At 32.8% G+C, this 16245-nt stretch overlaps 1 protein-coding gene across 1 annotated transcript; it reads right to left on the reverse strand.

The window, feature by feature from the left end:
- Positions 1 to 966: 966 nt before the first annotated feature.
- On the reverse strand, positions 967 to 2631 carry LOC140811075 (pathogenesis-related genes transcriptional activator PTI6-like). The gene has a single exon (XM_073168952.1). The coding sequence runs from the start codon at positions 2313 to 2315 to the stop codon at positions 1188 to 1190; it is 1128 nt and encodes a 375-aa protein (XP_073025053.1). The 5' UTR covers positions 2316 to 2631; the 3' UTR covers positions 967 to 1187.
- Between the last annotated feature and the right edge of the window lie 13614 nt (positions 2632 to 16245).

Genomic DNA, 16245 nt, shown 5'->3' on the forward strand with positions numbered 1-16245 from the left:
GTGAGACGAGTCAATCATACTCATATTCACAATAAAAAGTAATACTCTTAGCATAAAAAATAATAATTTTTCATGGATGACCCAAATAAGATATCTGTCTCACAAATACGACCTGTGAGACCGTCACACACAAATTTTTGCCACCTTAAATACCTAAGTCCATAATTTCCCTTCCCGACCCTTGAATTATCACCTCCCTAGCAATTACTTTTTGCACCTCTATCGAATGCAAAATGTTATGTTACCAAAAATCTTTAGAATATTAACATCCGTTCAATTATGTAACGAACATCTTCCACAAGTTAGTGGGAGGAGATTTTGAGACATAAATTTTTTTTTTTAAAAAAAAAAAAACCCCACCCATTTCTTGTCAGTACAAGTATCTGTAATAAATTATTAATCACGGCTTTTTACGTAAAAATCCCACGAAAAACTAACGATTGATTACTTGTATAAAACTAATTATATGGAAAAATTGTCTTTTTTGGTTCTGTAACTTATATTTTTTTTATTTTTTGTCGAGTGGGACGAATATTGCTAACGTATCTAATACTATATCGACATTTCGCTTAAAAATGATGAAAATTGGGAGAAAAAAGTGCAAGTTAGTAAAACTATAGATTAGATGATTAGAAATGAAAAACATATAAGTTATATGACTACAAATTAATTTCTTCTAATTATTTTTGGTTTTCTGAGTAGTTATTTGACGGTTCCATATTTACTAAAATATATAAACCAATTATGAAAATCATTATATCTAATTTTCAGAATTTACTAAATCCAATAGAATTTCAATCTGACCGTGTATGAACTTTCTACTCATTACTATTACAAGGATTCACACACAAGATTAAACCATAATGAAATAATAATAAAAAAAGCTCAGAAATAGCTGGTGTGTTTTTTAGAAGATTTACCTTCCGAAAGATCGAAACTAAATTCAACACCGAAAAGGAAACAAGTGATACCAAAATCTTGAAAAGGGGCAACTTATTTTTATTGTTAGAAACTAAATTAAACTCAATCTCCATACAAAAAAATAGCTCTCCTTAGACAGTAATACACTCCGAAAATGCTAAAAAGCAAATGTAATAAATATATATAAGTCGATCCACCGGTGACAAAAATTTGCCTATGAAGGAAGAGACAAGCCGGCGATGTAACACTAGACATTTTTATGCACTTCATAGAGCCAGAAGTGCATCTACGCCGGCGAACTCGCTCATGTCTTGGAAATAATCATCAACTTCGAGTGGACTAAACTCTTGACATTCCTTGAACCCTTGGAATTCGGCTTCTTGAAAACCGATGTCGAAGGGCGGGATGTCGTCGAAGAGCATCGATTCAGGGAACCCGTCGGAGAAAACTTGCTCGTTTTCGAATAATTTTTGATCTTGAACCTGAAGATTGAAGAAATCGTCTAAGAATGGAATGTCAACAGGCCAGAGATCACTAGAGTAATCTGGTGCCATATTTGTTTCCCCTTGACACTCCTCCACTTCCACCACTGGTCTATTGTCAGAACCGATTTCAAGAACGAGTTCATTTGGAACATCCACTGACCCGATAAGAGAACCTTCGGCAGACCCAATTGGGTCGCATTCCTGACCCGAGCCGTGGACAATACCAGACCGACTCGGCTCACCATCTTCACTGGAGTGACTGCTCCTGAACCGGAGAACAGATGTAGGTGATGTGAGATTATGGGACTCATCGACCGAATCATAGCCGGATAATGAAGTCACATTGATCTCCGGCGACATCTCCTTCACAGTCGGAGTAGAAAAGTTGGTTAAAGCATCCGGTCCCCGGAGCTTTATCGCTGCGTTATCGTACACCATCGCGGCCTCCTCCGCCGTTTCGTACGTACCCAACCAGAGCCGAACCTTCCTTGAAGGGTCCCTTATCTCCGCCGCCCATTTCCCCCACGGCCGTTGACGGACACCGCGGAACTTCCGGGCGCCGCCAATAGCCACCGGGGGAGCCTCCTTGACCTTCATGGGCTTGGGCCTCGCCTGTAGAATCTCCGCATTCCTGCTTCTCCTATTCATACAGCAAGCATTAACTCCCGTCACCATTTTTATCTCGCTTATGTATTTCTTCACGCGCCGCCTCGTGAAAAGCTCGTTCTCCTCATCGCTGGAGGAATCAGTGGCATCAGGATCGGTAACCGAAACTCTCACGGTCCTCGGTGGATCCAAGTTTCTCTGTTCCTGAAATCTTCTGGGGCTCTGTTTAGAAGGTTTGATGAACTTTTTGGTAGTCTTTTTGTGCTCGGTGTATTTCACAGGCCACAACATGCTTTGATCCATCGCTGCAAATCTTCAAAAACTTAAGTTTATCATACAAAAACAAGAAGATGAGATTCAAAAGAAATGGTTAAAACCACTGTTTTCATGAATCAAACGAAGAGCTGTTGGAAGACTGTAAGCAGTAATGTTAGATTTAAAAATGAGAATTTGGATGAGATTTTAAAGAAGGTAAATGTGTATCTGTATCAAGCGGAAAAAGGTAAGCAAATAAATAGTTAAAACTGTATTCTTTTGTAGCAATCCCAGTTGTATTTTCTCGGAAGATTACAAAGATATCGAAAAATGGACGATTTTTGTTGGGGAAGGAGAGGATATTTTGAGGCTTTTTGCGAGGAGGCTCAACACACAGAAATCGTTATCTTATAGGATCCCCGAACCAGTTGGTTATTATTATTAATTTTTTAAATTCACCATTTATCATTTCTTTTTAAAAAATAATTCTGTAAATATCAGTGTCAAGTGGGGAAGTCTTAGTTGGTGGACACCGACCCGCCGGAGGAGAAAGATTCCGGGACGTCCAACGGCGGGCACGGCTCGCCGCATTTGGCGTTTGTTGAATCCTGACACATGGCAGCGTGGGTCCCAGTGGAAAGTTGGTCCAATGAGTGAGCACGAACTGGGCTGAGTCACAGCGTATAAATTTCATTTCTTTTTAAAGTTCTGGGAGTACGTGTGGCCGGTCACGTGAGGCCCAGGATGCCCGGTCCACAGTTAAAATATGTCGGTCAAATTTAAAAAGCCATTTCACTACACAATAATATATTAAAATATTTGACATATTTAAAAAAATTAAAATAAATATGTCCATGAAAAATAATACATATTTTTATTTTCAATTTTTTTTTAAAAAAATACTAAAATTATCATATGTTGTGTCCCTTCCCATGTCCTCCCATGTACATAAGAGAGACGTAATGTTTTGCGTGATTGCGACAGATATTGCATTAAGTTTAATATTTCATGTAAAAAAAAAGATGCAATAGCTTATTTATATATAAATTGTGTGAAATCTCATATTCTTTGCATATTATTTTAAGAACTTTATATGGGTTTTGAATATTTGTTATTTATGTTATTAACAAATAATATGTAAAATACATAATACAAACCATAAAATAATTTTAATAGCTCAAGTTTTGTTTCAAGATCATATATTTGATCTCTTTGTATTGGATGTAACGAGTGTGAATTTTAAATAAAATAGTTATAGACATTGTGGTAAAAATGTTGAATTTTGAAAATATAAATTATTTTTATTTAGAAAAACAACTTTTTTTTACAGTTAGGAATAACGTGGCGAGAAACCTAAAAATCGCCGTCGTTTATAATTGTATTTTGTACTGTCTATGGGTTTTACAGTTAAGTCGATGCTAGCTAAGGGGATATTACCTCCACATGATTTGGATGGACAAGATTCACACACATATGTGATTTTAAAAAAAATGAGTGGAGCCCGTGTATATGCTGCTAAATTTGAGCCCTTGATTCTATCATGTGGGTAGTGTCCTTACATGTAGGATGAAATCAACCGGGTTTTACCTTGTTGTCTAGTAATTCTCATCCTCGACAAAGTTACCCCCACGCGAGTTCCCAAGTTTTCATTTCACGCACGAGCCCTCCATGGTATATCTCGCGGTTCCATTTTTTAGGCGTGATATATGGGTGGGTGCTGTTATCGCCGGCTGACACATCCACACTACGATGTTAATTTATTTAATTACCTAATTATATTTGATTTTTTCCCTTTTTTATAATTATATTATAATAATAACATTCATTATTCCACTATTAAACAATAATTTAAATCAATTTAGTTTATTTACTTATAGCATTTTTTTTCCATTTTTTACCAACGGGTCAATGGTAACAAAGGAAATAAATAACCTGTTTATCAATTTTTTGTTTCTATAAAAACTCAGGATCTTTGACCATTTACCGAGTAAAATTTAATTTTTTGTTTGTTTTTAACGTCAACATGATTCATGCGTTTTTGAGAAACTTGCATTTCGTGAACGGTTTGATAGAAATTAAGGCTTGACATATGCTATTTATATGAGTAATGTTAAAACAAAAATTGTAAAACGGACCCTCTTGTTACAGTAATAAATATAAAATTCAATTTGCATATAACAAATATACTAAAAAATACATAAATATACCAAAACAAATATATTACATCAATAACAACTCAATAAATATTTTAAAAACTACATAAATATAACTCGTCTAGCTGTTTATAGGCGAAAATATTTATCAAATCTGTGTAATCCAATTGTCGGACCATTACTTTCTCAATCCACAACATAGCTAGCTCATTTCGTTTATCTTATGACATTGTTGATCGAAGATAATTCCTGATTAACTGAAACTTCGAGAAGCTTCTTTCTACCCATACAATTGTTACTAGTATGGTTATCAAAATATTATAAGCAATATAAGTATTTGGAAATAATTCATGTTGTTTCGTCAAACATTGCATCATATTATTTGCCCTTTTTTCATTTGTTATATAACATCTCATAACCAGCACCTCCGAACACAACTCATCACCATTAATGGCTCATTCTATAACTTGTTCAAATTCGATAAAAAACCAAAAAACTTTTAACATTGTTTAAATTGTTCAAACCGAACTTTAAGAGAAGATCGAGGTTGATCAATTATAAACAGAAAATATTTCAACTCTAAAGCCTCTTCAGCTGATTGTGTCACATTATCATTGTCACTTTCATCAAACTGTTTTTCTTCGAATGATGCGTTTTTTCTCAAAATTTAGGTTCGATCCTCGTTTTACTTGCCATTTGTGTAACTTTATACATGGCACTAGCAAACCCCTGCTCTCTAAACTCGTCAAGAAATTGAACAACTCCTTGTAAAAGATCGATTGCAATATCAATATCCATTTTTTCATATTGAATAAACTTTACTCACAACATTTATTGTATGTAACAAGTTATACCAGATTATCATTCTAAGCAAGAACTCAAAACTCTCAAGATCATATAGTGCCAATGTCTCATCATCACTCTTTGTTCTAGAATTTTCATGTTGAGAGTCATCTTCGAAGTTTTCGTTCGATTCACAATTGACTTCTTCATTGCCAGATAAATCACCCAAATTGAATTCTTCAGTCGATTCATTCAGATTTCTAGCCTCAGTCACTTCTTCACGTTCATTATGATTTTTTGTTCTTCAATCAACAAATTATTCACTCATTCCTCTCTTTCTATTGTGCTAGTTCCACTAAAATATTTATTAATATCTCAAGCTGGACTTTGAATTAATGACATTTTCCTTTGTTTTTTTTTCTTTTTTCAGCTCCAGACCGATAATTAGGAGGCATTTCAAATTTCTTTTTGTTGTATCTACAAGTGATTAAAAATTAATAATTATTAAAATTTTCAATCAACAATAAATTAAATTATGTTTTAAATTTTTTTAGATATCTAAAACAAAATCAATCATTCTCAATTAACATATAAAATCAAAACAAACAGTACCGCATGGAATAAAAAAATTCTAGTTTTATAATTTTCATGAATTAAAGACAAGTATTTTCTGAACCAAATCACCAATTACTTGCAAGTTTTAATTTCTAAAATAACACAAATCAAATTAACAAGCGTCTAACCAAAATATTCCTATACTTTTAGCCTATATAATTGTAAAAACTACAAAATCAAAGAATTCCTCGAGTCGAAATAACAATTACAAAATCAAAGGACAAAAAAATCCAAAAAATAACGAATTTCATCTTTCAACGGTCTACACATTCAAACTCTATTCACAATTTATATTATTTCCTTAAACTATCCACTGATTAATTACACAAGTCACACATAAAATTTATATAAAACTCATAATTCAATTATAACTAATCAAAGACTTTAAATCGTGTGATGCATGCTTTAGTTAAATATTTAATTAATATGATCTCTAAGCACATTACAGTCCTCATATCACAAGTAAATAAAGCATAATTTATGAAGCAAATTACTTACCTTCCGGCTTAAGAGAAGTAAGGGACCATAAACTTTATTTTTTGAATAAGGACAAGAATTAAAGTTGAGACTTGGAGTAAGTTAAAAAACAAATAACATATATATATCGCTTGGTTGGCCTCATAAGAGGCCCGACTATGCGCCCAACACATAAAACATGTGTTGAGAGATGAATCATGACTCAACCATATATCAAGGTTGATCTAGTGATCATGATCTATCTACTCAGTATACATGTCTTATATTAAATGTATAACAACACTACCCACGTGAGTAGCATAAACAAAACCCGAAATTAACAGGTTAATATATAAATTGAAGTGGAGGAGCCAATTTTGGGATGAACGATCATCTATGGTGCATATTTGGATGGAAATATTTTCGTAATGATCTAATCTGTCTCCGTATCTAATATACACCTAATTTGTGAATATATTTTTTTTTTCTTTTAACAAAAATACATGTATAATATTTTTATATTTTTGGAATAAATCCCTTGAAAAATTTATTAGCGAGGTGGTGGGGGTGGGTCTCCCATAATATCTTGAATTTGAAGCTTTTGATAACTGCAGTCCAATGTTTACTTATTTGTGTGAAAAGTGAAAAAGAGCATACGTTGTCTCTCCTGGCATGCTTGCATGTTAAAATGAAAGCAAACAAAAAAAAAAAGAAAAAAACTTTTTGCTCTGAAAGCGTCGACTTCAACTTGCACAATACCTTTGAACTTATTCCTTTAAAAAAAAAAAAATTGAAACATTGTAGTAAATTAAAACTTTAAAAAGTAATTTTAAACTTAATAATACATTTGACAAAATCTATCTTTGAAATAAAAATCTCAACTTCTATAAATGTACATGAAATGTGTTTTGAAAACACCCTTCTTCAAATTATTTGAGACACAATTAGTACCTGTTACATATAACTTTTGGGAGAACGTCAAACATCTTATTCTACGATACCGTAGTTTTGGAAGATTATATTCCGTGAATCAAAACATTTTTTTTTATAAAAAAAAAACTCATATATAACAAATTGTTATATATTATTTAACAAAATTTATGTATGCTGCATGAACCTCACCGCCCATCTTCGGCAGCGCATTGCTCGCCATCGCCATTTTTTCCTCCACAAATTCCAAAGGCAATCACACTTATTAGCACACACTCTCGGGTTTGGGGCTTCCCATTGAGCCAAGTGAATTTAAATAATCACCAAAATATATATATATATATATATATATATATATATATATATATATATATATATATATATATATATATATATATATATATATATATATATATATATATATATATATATATATATATATAACAATCAAATCATCGCACATAAACACATCGAGCTCGACAAATATTAATAATAAACTTTGGTCTAAGTTCAATTTATTATATCTTATTAAAATATTATATAAACAAAATAAAATCGTACGTGAACAACTAGCCATTGATAATTAACTATATATTATATGAATTATTAATTTGTTAATATGTGTGTGGAGGTATATACAGCTAGTTTGAAAGTTAAGTAGATAGAAGCCAATGAACATCAAGTCCAAGATTGTTCTTAAATAATATCTTAATATACTTAATAAATTGGCCCTCAAATCTTTCTCCTTTAATCATGAATTACTTAATTGTCGTCAAACCCTAGATGTTCTTGGTTCCTGGGAAAATTCAGCAACTTCTACTCGTCATGTCTTTTATACAAAGAAACTCGTGAAAATATGTGCATTTTTATACATGTTTAAGCTACCAACTAGTCATCACCAATCTTTCATATATGGACCACTTCCAACCTTTCATCTTTTACTTCATATTATCGCCAACTTGTGATTTTAGTCTTTTGTTATATCGAATTTCAGTCATAGTCTTGTATATATATCTTTCGATTTCTTACACTTTTACTCATTTTAATTTAGAGTGCTGATATGACACTGTGCAAGTGAGCGCCACATTGGTGTTGCATCATTGCTGAGTCGGCTAAATGAGTAAAAAAACAAATATAACGAAGGAATACTGATATTTTAACATGTAAAAAACCAAAATCGTAAATAAGGAAACATGTACCATAAATTGATCAAGGTTTGATGCTTAGAATGTTGTAAATTTTAAAATTTTAAGTCGCAACATTAATGAACATTAATAATTTTGTTGGGGCATGTCCTTGAAAACCCGAAACATTATTAAATTACCAAATAGTTATAATTTGAAAAGTCTAATCATATGATTTTCGAGTTATTATTTTGAAAACATAGGCTAAAATATAATGGATAATTATATACCTAAGATCCCACGAAAGTAGCAAATAGTTTTGCCTAACGATTTTGTTTTTGCTTTTTAAATAAATATATGTTGGAAATTTGAATTTCGAATAAAAATTATGTCTTATGAATGTGAGAATGTCTTTTGGCTCTCCACATTCTTGAGTTAGTTGAAGAGTTTTGGCTCTTCATATTCTTGAGTTAATGAGAAGATTAATCGAGTTAATTAATCTTGTAAAACTCTTGGTGTGCATCTTGGGGCTTATAAAAATTGTGTTCATTTCTTCATTTCAAATATATGAAAATTTTATCTCTTTCAAGCACTCTCTTGCATTTCATATTGTTAACTTTCCATTTGGCTTCGTTAAATCTCGTTGATAAAGTAAAGGTACATTTTTCAGTTCGCCGTAGTAGTGTCTCGTGCTAAGTCACTGGTGGTTGTTCCGTTGTATCCTGGGAAACATACTTCCGCTGAAACCTCGAAACACATTCCGGAGAGGGCAAATCTGTTTTAAGGAAACTGTACATGCTACATGCCTCGGTTTGTTTTTGCTTTCTTTTTCACAATAGTCATAATATAACATCACACTTGTTTCAGTTATTGCTTTATCTCTATATGTTAACAAACTTAAAACAGATTACTCATTACGTAGTTTGTTTCAGATATGGCTACTGAAACCAGCGTGCAAAGGGAAACCGGTTATGTTGTCCTTACTATGGCTCAAGTTGTCCTTCATGTTATCCCACATGCTGTTGCGGTTGCTGTCCTAGCCAGTCATGGTGAAAAGCCTGAAAAGTTCACTGGTGTGGACTTTAAAAGGTGACAGCAGAAGATGCTGATCTACTTGACAATACCGAACCTGGCCAGATTCATGTCTGAGAATGCTCCTAAACTCATAGAGGGTGAGGGAGATGTTGAATCTGTTAGTGCGGTGGAGGCATGGAATTATTCTGATTTCTTATGCGAAACTACGTAATAAACGGATTGGCCGATTCGATCTACAACTGTTTTGCGAAAAAAAAACAGCTAAAAAGCTGTGGGAATCCCTTGATAGAAAATACAAAACCGAGGATGTCGGGGTCAAGAAGTTTCTTGTTGGCCGCTTTCTGGACTTTAAAAGGTTGGATTCAAAGTCGTTTATCAGCCAAGTTCAAGAACTCCAAGTGATTCTTCACGAGATTCACGGTGAGGGGATGACTTTGAGTGAATCATTCCAAATGGCTACTATTATTGAAAAATTACCACCTGCTTGGAAAGATTTCAAAAATTATTTGAAACAGAAGCACAAGGAGATGAATGTTGAAGAGCTTATTGTTCGACTTCGCATCGAGGAAGACAACAAGAGTTCGGAAAGACGATTATTTTCTCCTGTTGTCGCTAAGGCAAATGTTGTCGAGCATGGTCAAAGCTCGAAAAAGAAAAAAATTTCCTCCTCCAACAAAAGGTTGAACATGGGACCCAAAGGAGCATTTCGAAGAAAAAGTTCTCTGGAAAATGTTATAACTGTGATGGTATGGGTCACAAGGCATCTGAATGTAATAAGGCAAAGAGAAACCGAGAGGTGAATGTGATAGAAAACATATCTCAAAAGATTTCGAACATGAATCTTTGTGTTGTAATATCAGAAATTAATCTGGTGGGTTCTAACCCAAAAAAGTGGTGGATTGACATTAGTCTTTTGTTATATCGAATTTATGTCATAGTCTTGTATTTACATCTTCCGATTTCTTGCACTTTTCTCATTTTTATTCGGAGTGATGATATGACATTGTGAAAGTGAGCGCCACATTGGTGTTGTATCTTTGGTGCGTCGGAGAAATGATTAAAAAAACAAATATAACGAACAAACACTGATATTTAAAAATGTAAAAAACCAAAATCGTAAATAAAGAAAACATATACCATAAATTGATCAAGGTTTGATGCTTAGGATTTCGTAAATTTTAAAATTTTAAGTCGCAACATTAATGAACATCAATAATTTTGGGGGGCATGTCCTTGAAAACCAGAAACATTATTAAATGACCAAATAGTTATCACCACGTTCTCAATCAAAAGTATAATTGGAAAAGTCTAATCATATTATTTTCAGATTATTATTTTGAAAACATAGGCTAAAATATAATGGATAATTATATACCTACGATCCCACGAAAGTAGCAAATAGTTTTGCCCAACGTTTTCGTTTTTGTTTTTGTTTATATATATATATATATATATATATATATATATATATATATATATATATATATATATATATATATATATATATATATATAACCATAGCTTCCGTACCTTCACTTCTAAAATTATTTATCGGCCAGGCCGATTAATATTCAAGAGAAATAATGATTGGCGGCTAACCGAAATACATAAATAATTTCTATTTTATTTTATAATTAAAATATATTAAGTTTAATCTTCGTGGGACGATCAATGCTCTCAGTTCTATCACATCGGTGAAATATATTTCGTCAATTGACAAAATTTTAAGCACACTAACATTATAAGCCATAATTAAAAAAAATATTAATTTAAAATATAAGTTATTCTCATGCATACACACACGCATGCTATATTGACACATATTAAGAAAATTGAAAAGTAAATTTACATACAAATATCTTATTTTATCCCCCATTTAATCCGTTACCATCTCAACGTCTATATGTACATATTTTTTAAAATTAAGCTATTATCATTTTTTTTAAAAAAAAATTTAAAGCTGTTATTAAATATATATGATACAAAATAGTTGCAAATAATTAGGAATGTTCACAAAACTTGTTAATGCTCCATGATATACATTCTCGTTTAATGGAAAACGAAAATAAACAGAAACCCACGCGAAATATTTCGAAGTTTGAAATGTTTAACGTTCGATAATTATTTTAATTTTACGAATTAATTAATCCCAATGTTTCTAAATTATTTAAAAATAAATACGGAGAGATCTATTATGAAAAGAAGGGTCACATTTATTAACATGTACTATTTATATTATTGTTGTTGTTGTTATTTATGGCTTTGGTATTTGCAAATATAGAGATTAATAAAATGCCAAAGCTCGCATTTTCACGTGGACAAAATTAAAACAAATATACGCAACAACGACCAATTATTACTAAGATACACGCTTCTTATTATTTTCCACAAGAAACGTGTATCAAAGCGTCCAATGAAAGCAAGAGATGTTGGCCGGTCTCATCTTTAGATGACCCTCATCCCATTATTATTTGATATTGCTGAAAAATTTATAATAAAAGAAAAAATTAATTTTTTTTATTCGATATTGAAATCCAGAATGGAGCTAGATCCGTAAAATTTCGGTTTCCTAACTTCTAGGAATCACATCACGCACAAACATGCATATATATATATATATATATATATATATATATATATATATATATATATATATATATATATATATATATATATACTAATAACCGTGGCACACGTGTTACGTGTGTCCTGAGTACATGTGACTAATATATTAAATATTCATGATATTACAATATAATGACGTCACAACATAAAGAAGAGAGTTTATTTTTCACGGTGGCTAGTTTGGAGAAGAAATAATATTATTTTTCACGTGAACAGTTTTCTTATGACGGTGAATATAATATTATTTGTTAAGAAAAAATGAGAAAGTGTAAAATAGGAAAGAAAGTTGGTGTCCTCATAGAGCGGTTATATTTAGGGGTTCAACTATAATAAAATAGTAAATATAAAAAATTAAAAAAGGTAAAACATGAAAGAAAGTTGGTGTCCTCATAGAGCGGTTATTATTATGGCCTCATACTTAATATGATAGTATAGATATAGTATGTAAAAATAGATATAAACAGGCATATAGAAAAAAATTTGATATTTTTTTTTCTTTGAAATTTTTGTCATTTATGTTATCAAAATTAAGTTGCAATTCTATATTTTCCGATTTTTGACAAATTTAATTTTTGTTCATTAGAAATGCTGATATATCATTATTATAAATGTTTGAGGCTGAAAATCTATATATATTTATATATATATATATATATATATATATATATATATATATATATAAAATAAACAAATATAATGTTTCTTGGAACTATAAATTGTGTCCAAAAATAGGAACTTACATGCTTTAGGAAATAGGATATGGGTGACCGATTGATTTTTTTTCCACTAATTTTAAAATTTTCCGTAGAAACCGAAAATATAAGTCAATATTAATTTTTCATTTGTGTTATTTAATTTAAATGCATGGTTATTTGAGTATGGTATAATAAAATCCTTAAATTAATGAAATTTGAAATAAAGTTTGGTAAAACTTTTGGTGTAAGATTTTCGGGAGAAAGAGGGGTCGTAACGTTAAAATAAATATTTGTCGGGGAGAGTGGGGGCCCAGTCTTTGGTTTTGTGGACCACACCTGACACGTTTACCTTTCCGAGCCCAAATCCACGGCTCAATCGGTCTCACCACCTAACGCCACGTGGCCTACCACTTGGACTGACGTGGCTAGTTAATCTACCGTTAATTTGTGTTATGTACATTTCACTTCGTATTTTTATGTGTAAAATATGTGTTAAATTTATTCATAGAAGGAGTTTAAAGAACAAGAAATACAATGAAGTTTAGTTATCAACTTTTTTAAAAATAAAAAATAATTATTTTGTGAAATATAGTTACGAAATTTTATTCTCGTCTCTTCGATAATGATAAAAAAGATTGAGACATGAGGAACCTTAGGGCCATGTTTATGTCCAATTCCATTATTTATCAAGAAAATTAACACTATTATATAGAAGGTTATTTTACTAGAAAAAACGAATTATATTAAGTCCCCTTGATAATTAATCCAATTCGTGTCAGCTAGTGTTTTTGTGTATCCAATATAATGTTGACTAGGGTTTTTGTTATTTGAAAAATAATGAATTTTTATAGTAATTAATTTCTCAACAATTTGTATGATTTTATATAGTATTTCGTTAAAATGTTCAAAACATTTATTCATAATTTGATTTATTTTTTTTCTAATTATCCACATATTTTGTATTGTTCTTATGTTAAAAAAAACATGCATCCTTCCTTGACAATAGACATCACGTACCATTTATATGATCAAAATACATGGATTAGGAAATTATAGTATTTTTCAAACGATAAATAAAATTGATCGATTTTTATTATTAATTTCCTCAATTCTTGGAGCTGGCCTATTTATTAATTCACAATATATATTCGAATATGAAACCTTGTTTAGGAGAAAATGAATTTCTTGCTATTAATTCCAAATTATTAACACATATTATTCTCAAATTCGATTTTATATATGCGACCCCCCGACTAACTAGTATGGAAGAATGAGAAAGAATGTGTTGTGTTAGGTGCCTTTTGTCTTTGGTGTACTGGATCTTGTGTGGAATTCCAACGAGGAGATGTTGAAAATTCAATTTAAAATAAAAAGTGTTAGGATTGAGCATTTATCATTAGGTCAAAGACTAAAATTGTTAGCAAATACATAATTTTATTTTCTTATATATGACAGTACATAGTGTACCTACTCGGGTGCTAATTGGTCAGACTATTAGGTTCATGAGTCTGGGGAGGTGTATGTCTATCTACTGTTGATGTCTCATATCCCTAAAGATCGGTCTTATCATTTTCTTACCGTCGACTGTGTCCCAACAAAGACAATATTATTCATTAAAATCTGATATAATTCTTTTATGAGAACTCTCAGGAAGTCATCCATCTCAATACCACTCTCACTAGGGGTGGACGTCGGTCGGTTCAGTCCGATTTTTTTCTATAACGGTTCTGTTTTTTGGTTTTCGGTTTTGAATATATCTGGTCCAAACCAGACCATTTTACTACGGTTCGGTCCAGATTTTTGTAATACGGTTCGGTTATATGGTCGGTTTTATAATATTTTGTTAAAAATAAAATTATACATCACTTTATGCTTGATTAATGCAACACATATGTAGTGACCCGTTCCAGAATCACCTACTAGTCAAAAACTAAGCATGCAAATAACCTAATCAACAATAATCAGAGATAACAGCGGAAAAAGTCAACAACAATACCGATTATACAACCCAATCGAAGTCTAGAATAACTCAAAATAAAATATCCAATACAACCATATCGAATCAAAACAATACCGATAAACTAAACCAACCAGATACTCAACGTCCTCCTCCTGCTCCTCCTGAGCTGTCCAACCTGAGGCCTGCCCCGTGGGAATGGGGTGTCCAAGAATAAACAAAACCGAGGACGTGAGCGATAAGAACGCCCAGTACAAAAGTATGAGTATACAAACCTATATGAAATGCACATGCTATGATATGATACCAGGGTAGTCAAGAAACAGGAACCACAAAAGGATCTCAACAATGCTCAGTCTAGAGGCGCCAAGTGGATAGTGCCGCGCGGTACACCTCTGGGTCACTGCATCCACTACAAGACAGACGTGGACCTAAAATGTCCCGGACCACCGAAGCCCTCCCGACCCGTCGGCCACTGTGTACTCTCGGTGTCCATGCGTCCACAAGACAGGGCTGAGCGGCCCCAAGATATAGCTTATCTCGAAAGAGATACAGCTCAACAGTAAAGGCTATCTCGAAGGAGATACGGCTCAACATGAAATGCAACGTGCAGTAATAAACGTGACATAATAGCATGCATCATATGACATATATCAATGCACCACATAATCATGCAACACATATATGAATGTATACTCAACCAGGATATCTCGGATAGTACTTTCGTACCTCTATCACAGCAATCCTAATCCACTGGAACAACCAGACAACAGGTCTAATCCAAGCCTATTCATCAAGTGAAAACCATCACTAAACTTATCTACCAGACTTAACTAGATAATCCTGAGATAAATACTGATAAAATTCCAAACCTTCGTCCGTCGCTAGCCCGCTGATGCCGCTAGCTCCCAACTAGAGCACAGCTCTGCTACAAGACCAGCAGCTCCCCGCTAGTGCCCAAATCTCGGAACAAGACTAGAACCTGTCAGAAACGACTGAAATGCTATGGAATTCTCTGAATTGGCGAGTCAAAATGAGGAAATCCGACCACTATTTATAGGCTATGTTCGGATCCTCCGAACACCACTTCGGAACGTCCGAACGCTACGTGTCCATCGGCTCTTGACAGCTCATGATCGGATCCTCCGATCATACACTTCGGACCGTCCGAACTTGCACGTGTCCAGCTGCTCTTGACACCTCATGATCGGATCCACCGAACCTACACTTCGGAACGTCCGAACTCCCACGTGTCGATCAACTCTTGACACCTAATGATCGGATCCACCGAACTCACTTCGGACCTTACGAACTCTTCGGTGCTTCCGAACCATCTTCGGTCCGTCCGATCATGACTCGGTCAAAATTACACATTAAACCTTCTTAATCACCATTAATCCGTTAATTACCCAATTTGGGATTCGGGCTACTACAACATATAAAAGAAACAATTATAGTAGATGAGTAAAACATATATGATTATAATATACTTATGACTTAACAATCTAAGCTTCAATAATAATTTGAAATACAATTTCAAATAGTAGCCCTTCAATAAAAGGATACACAAGCATTAAATTCCAATTCTCAGACTCTAAAATATAC

This window comes from Primulina eburnea, chromosome 1 (assembly GCF_022965805.1).
Source record: "Primulina eburnea isolate SZY01 chromosome 1, ASM2296580v1, whole genome shotgun sequence".
NCBI classification, from domain to species: Eukaryota; Viridiplantae; Streptophyta; class Magnoliopsida; order Lamiales; family Gesneriaceae; genus Primulina; species Primulina eburnea.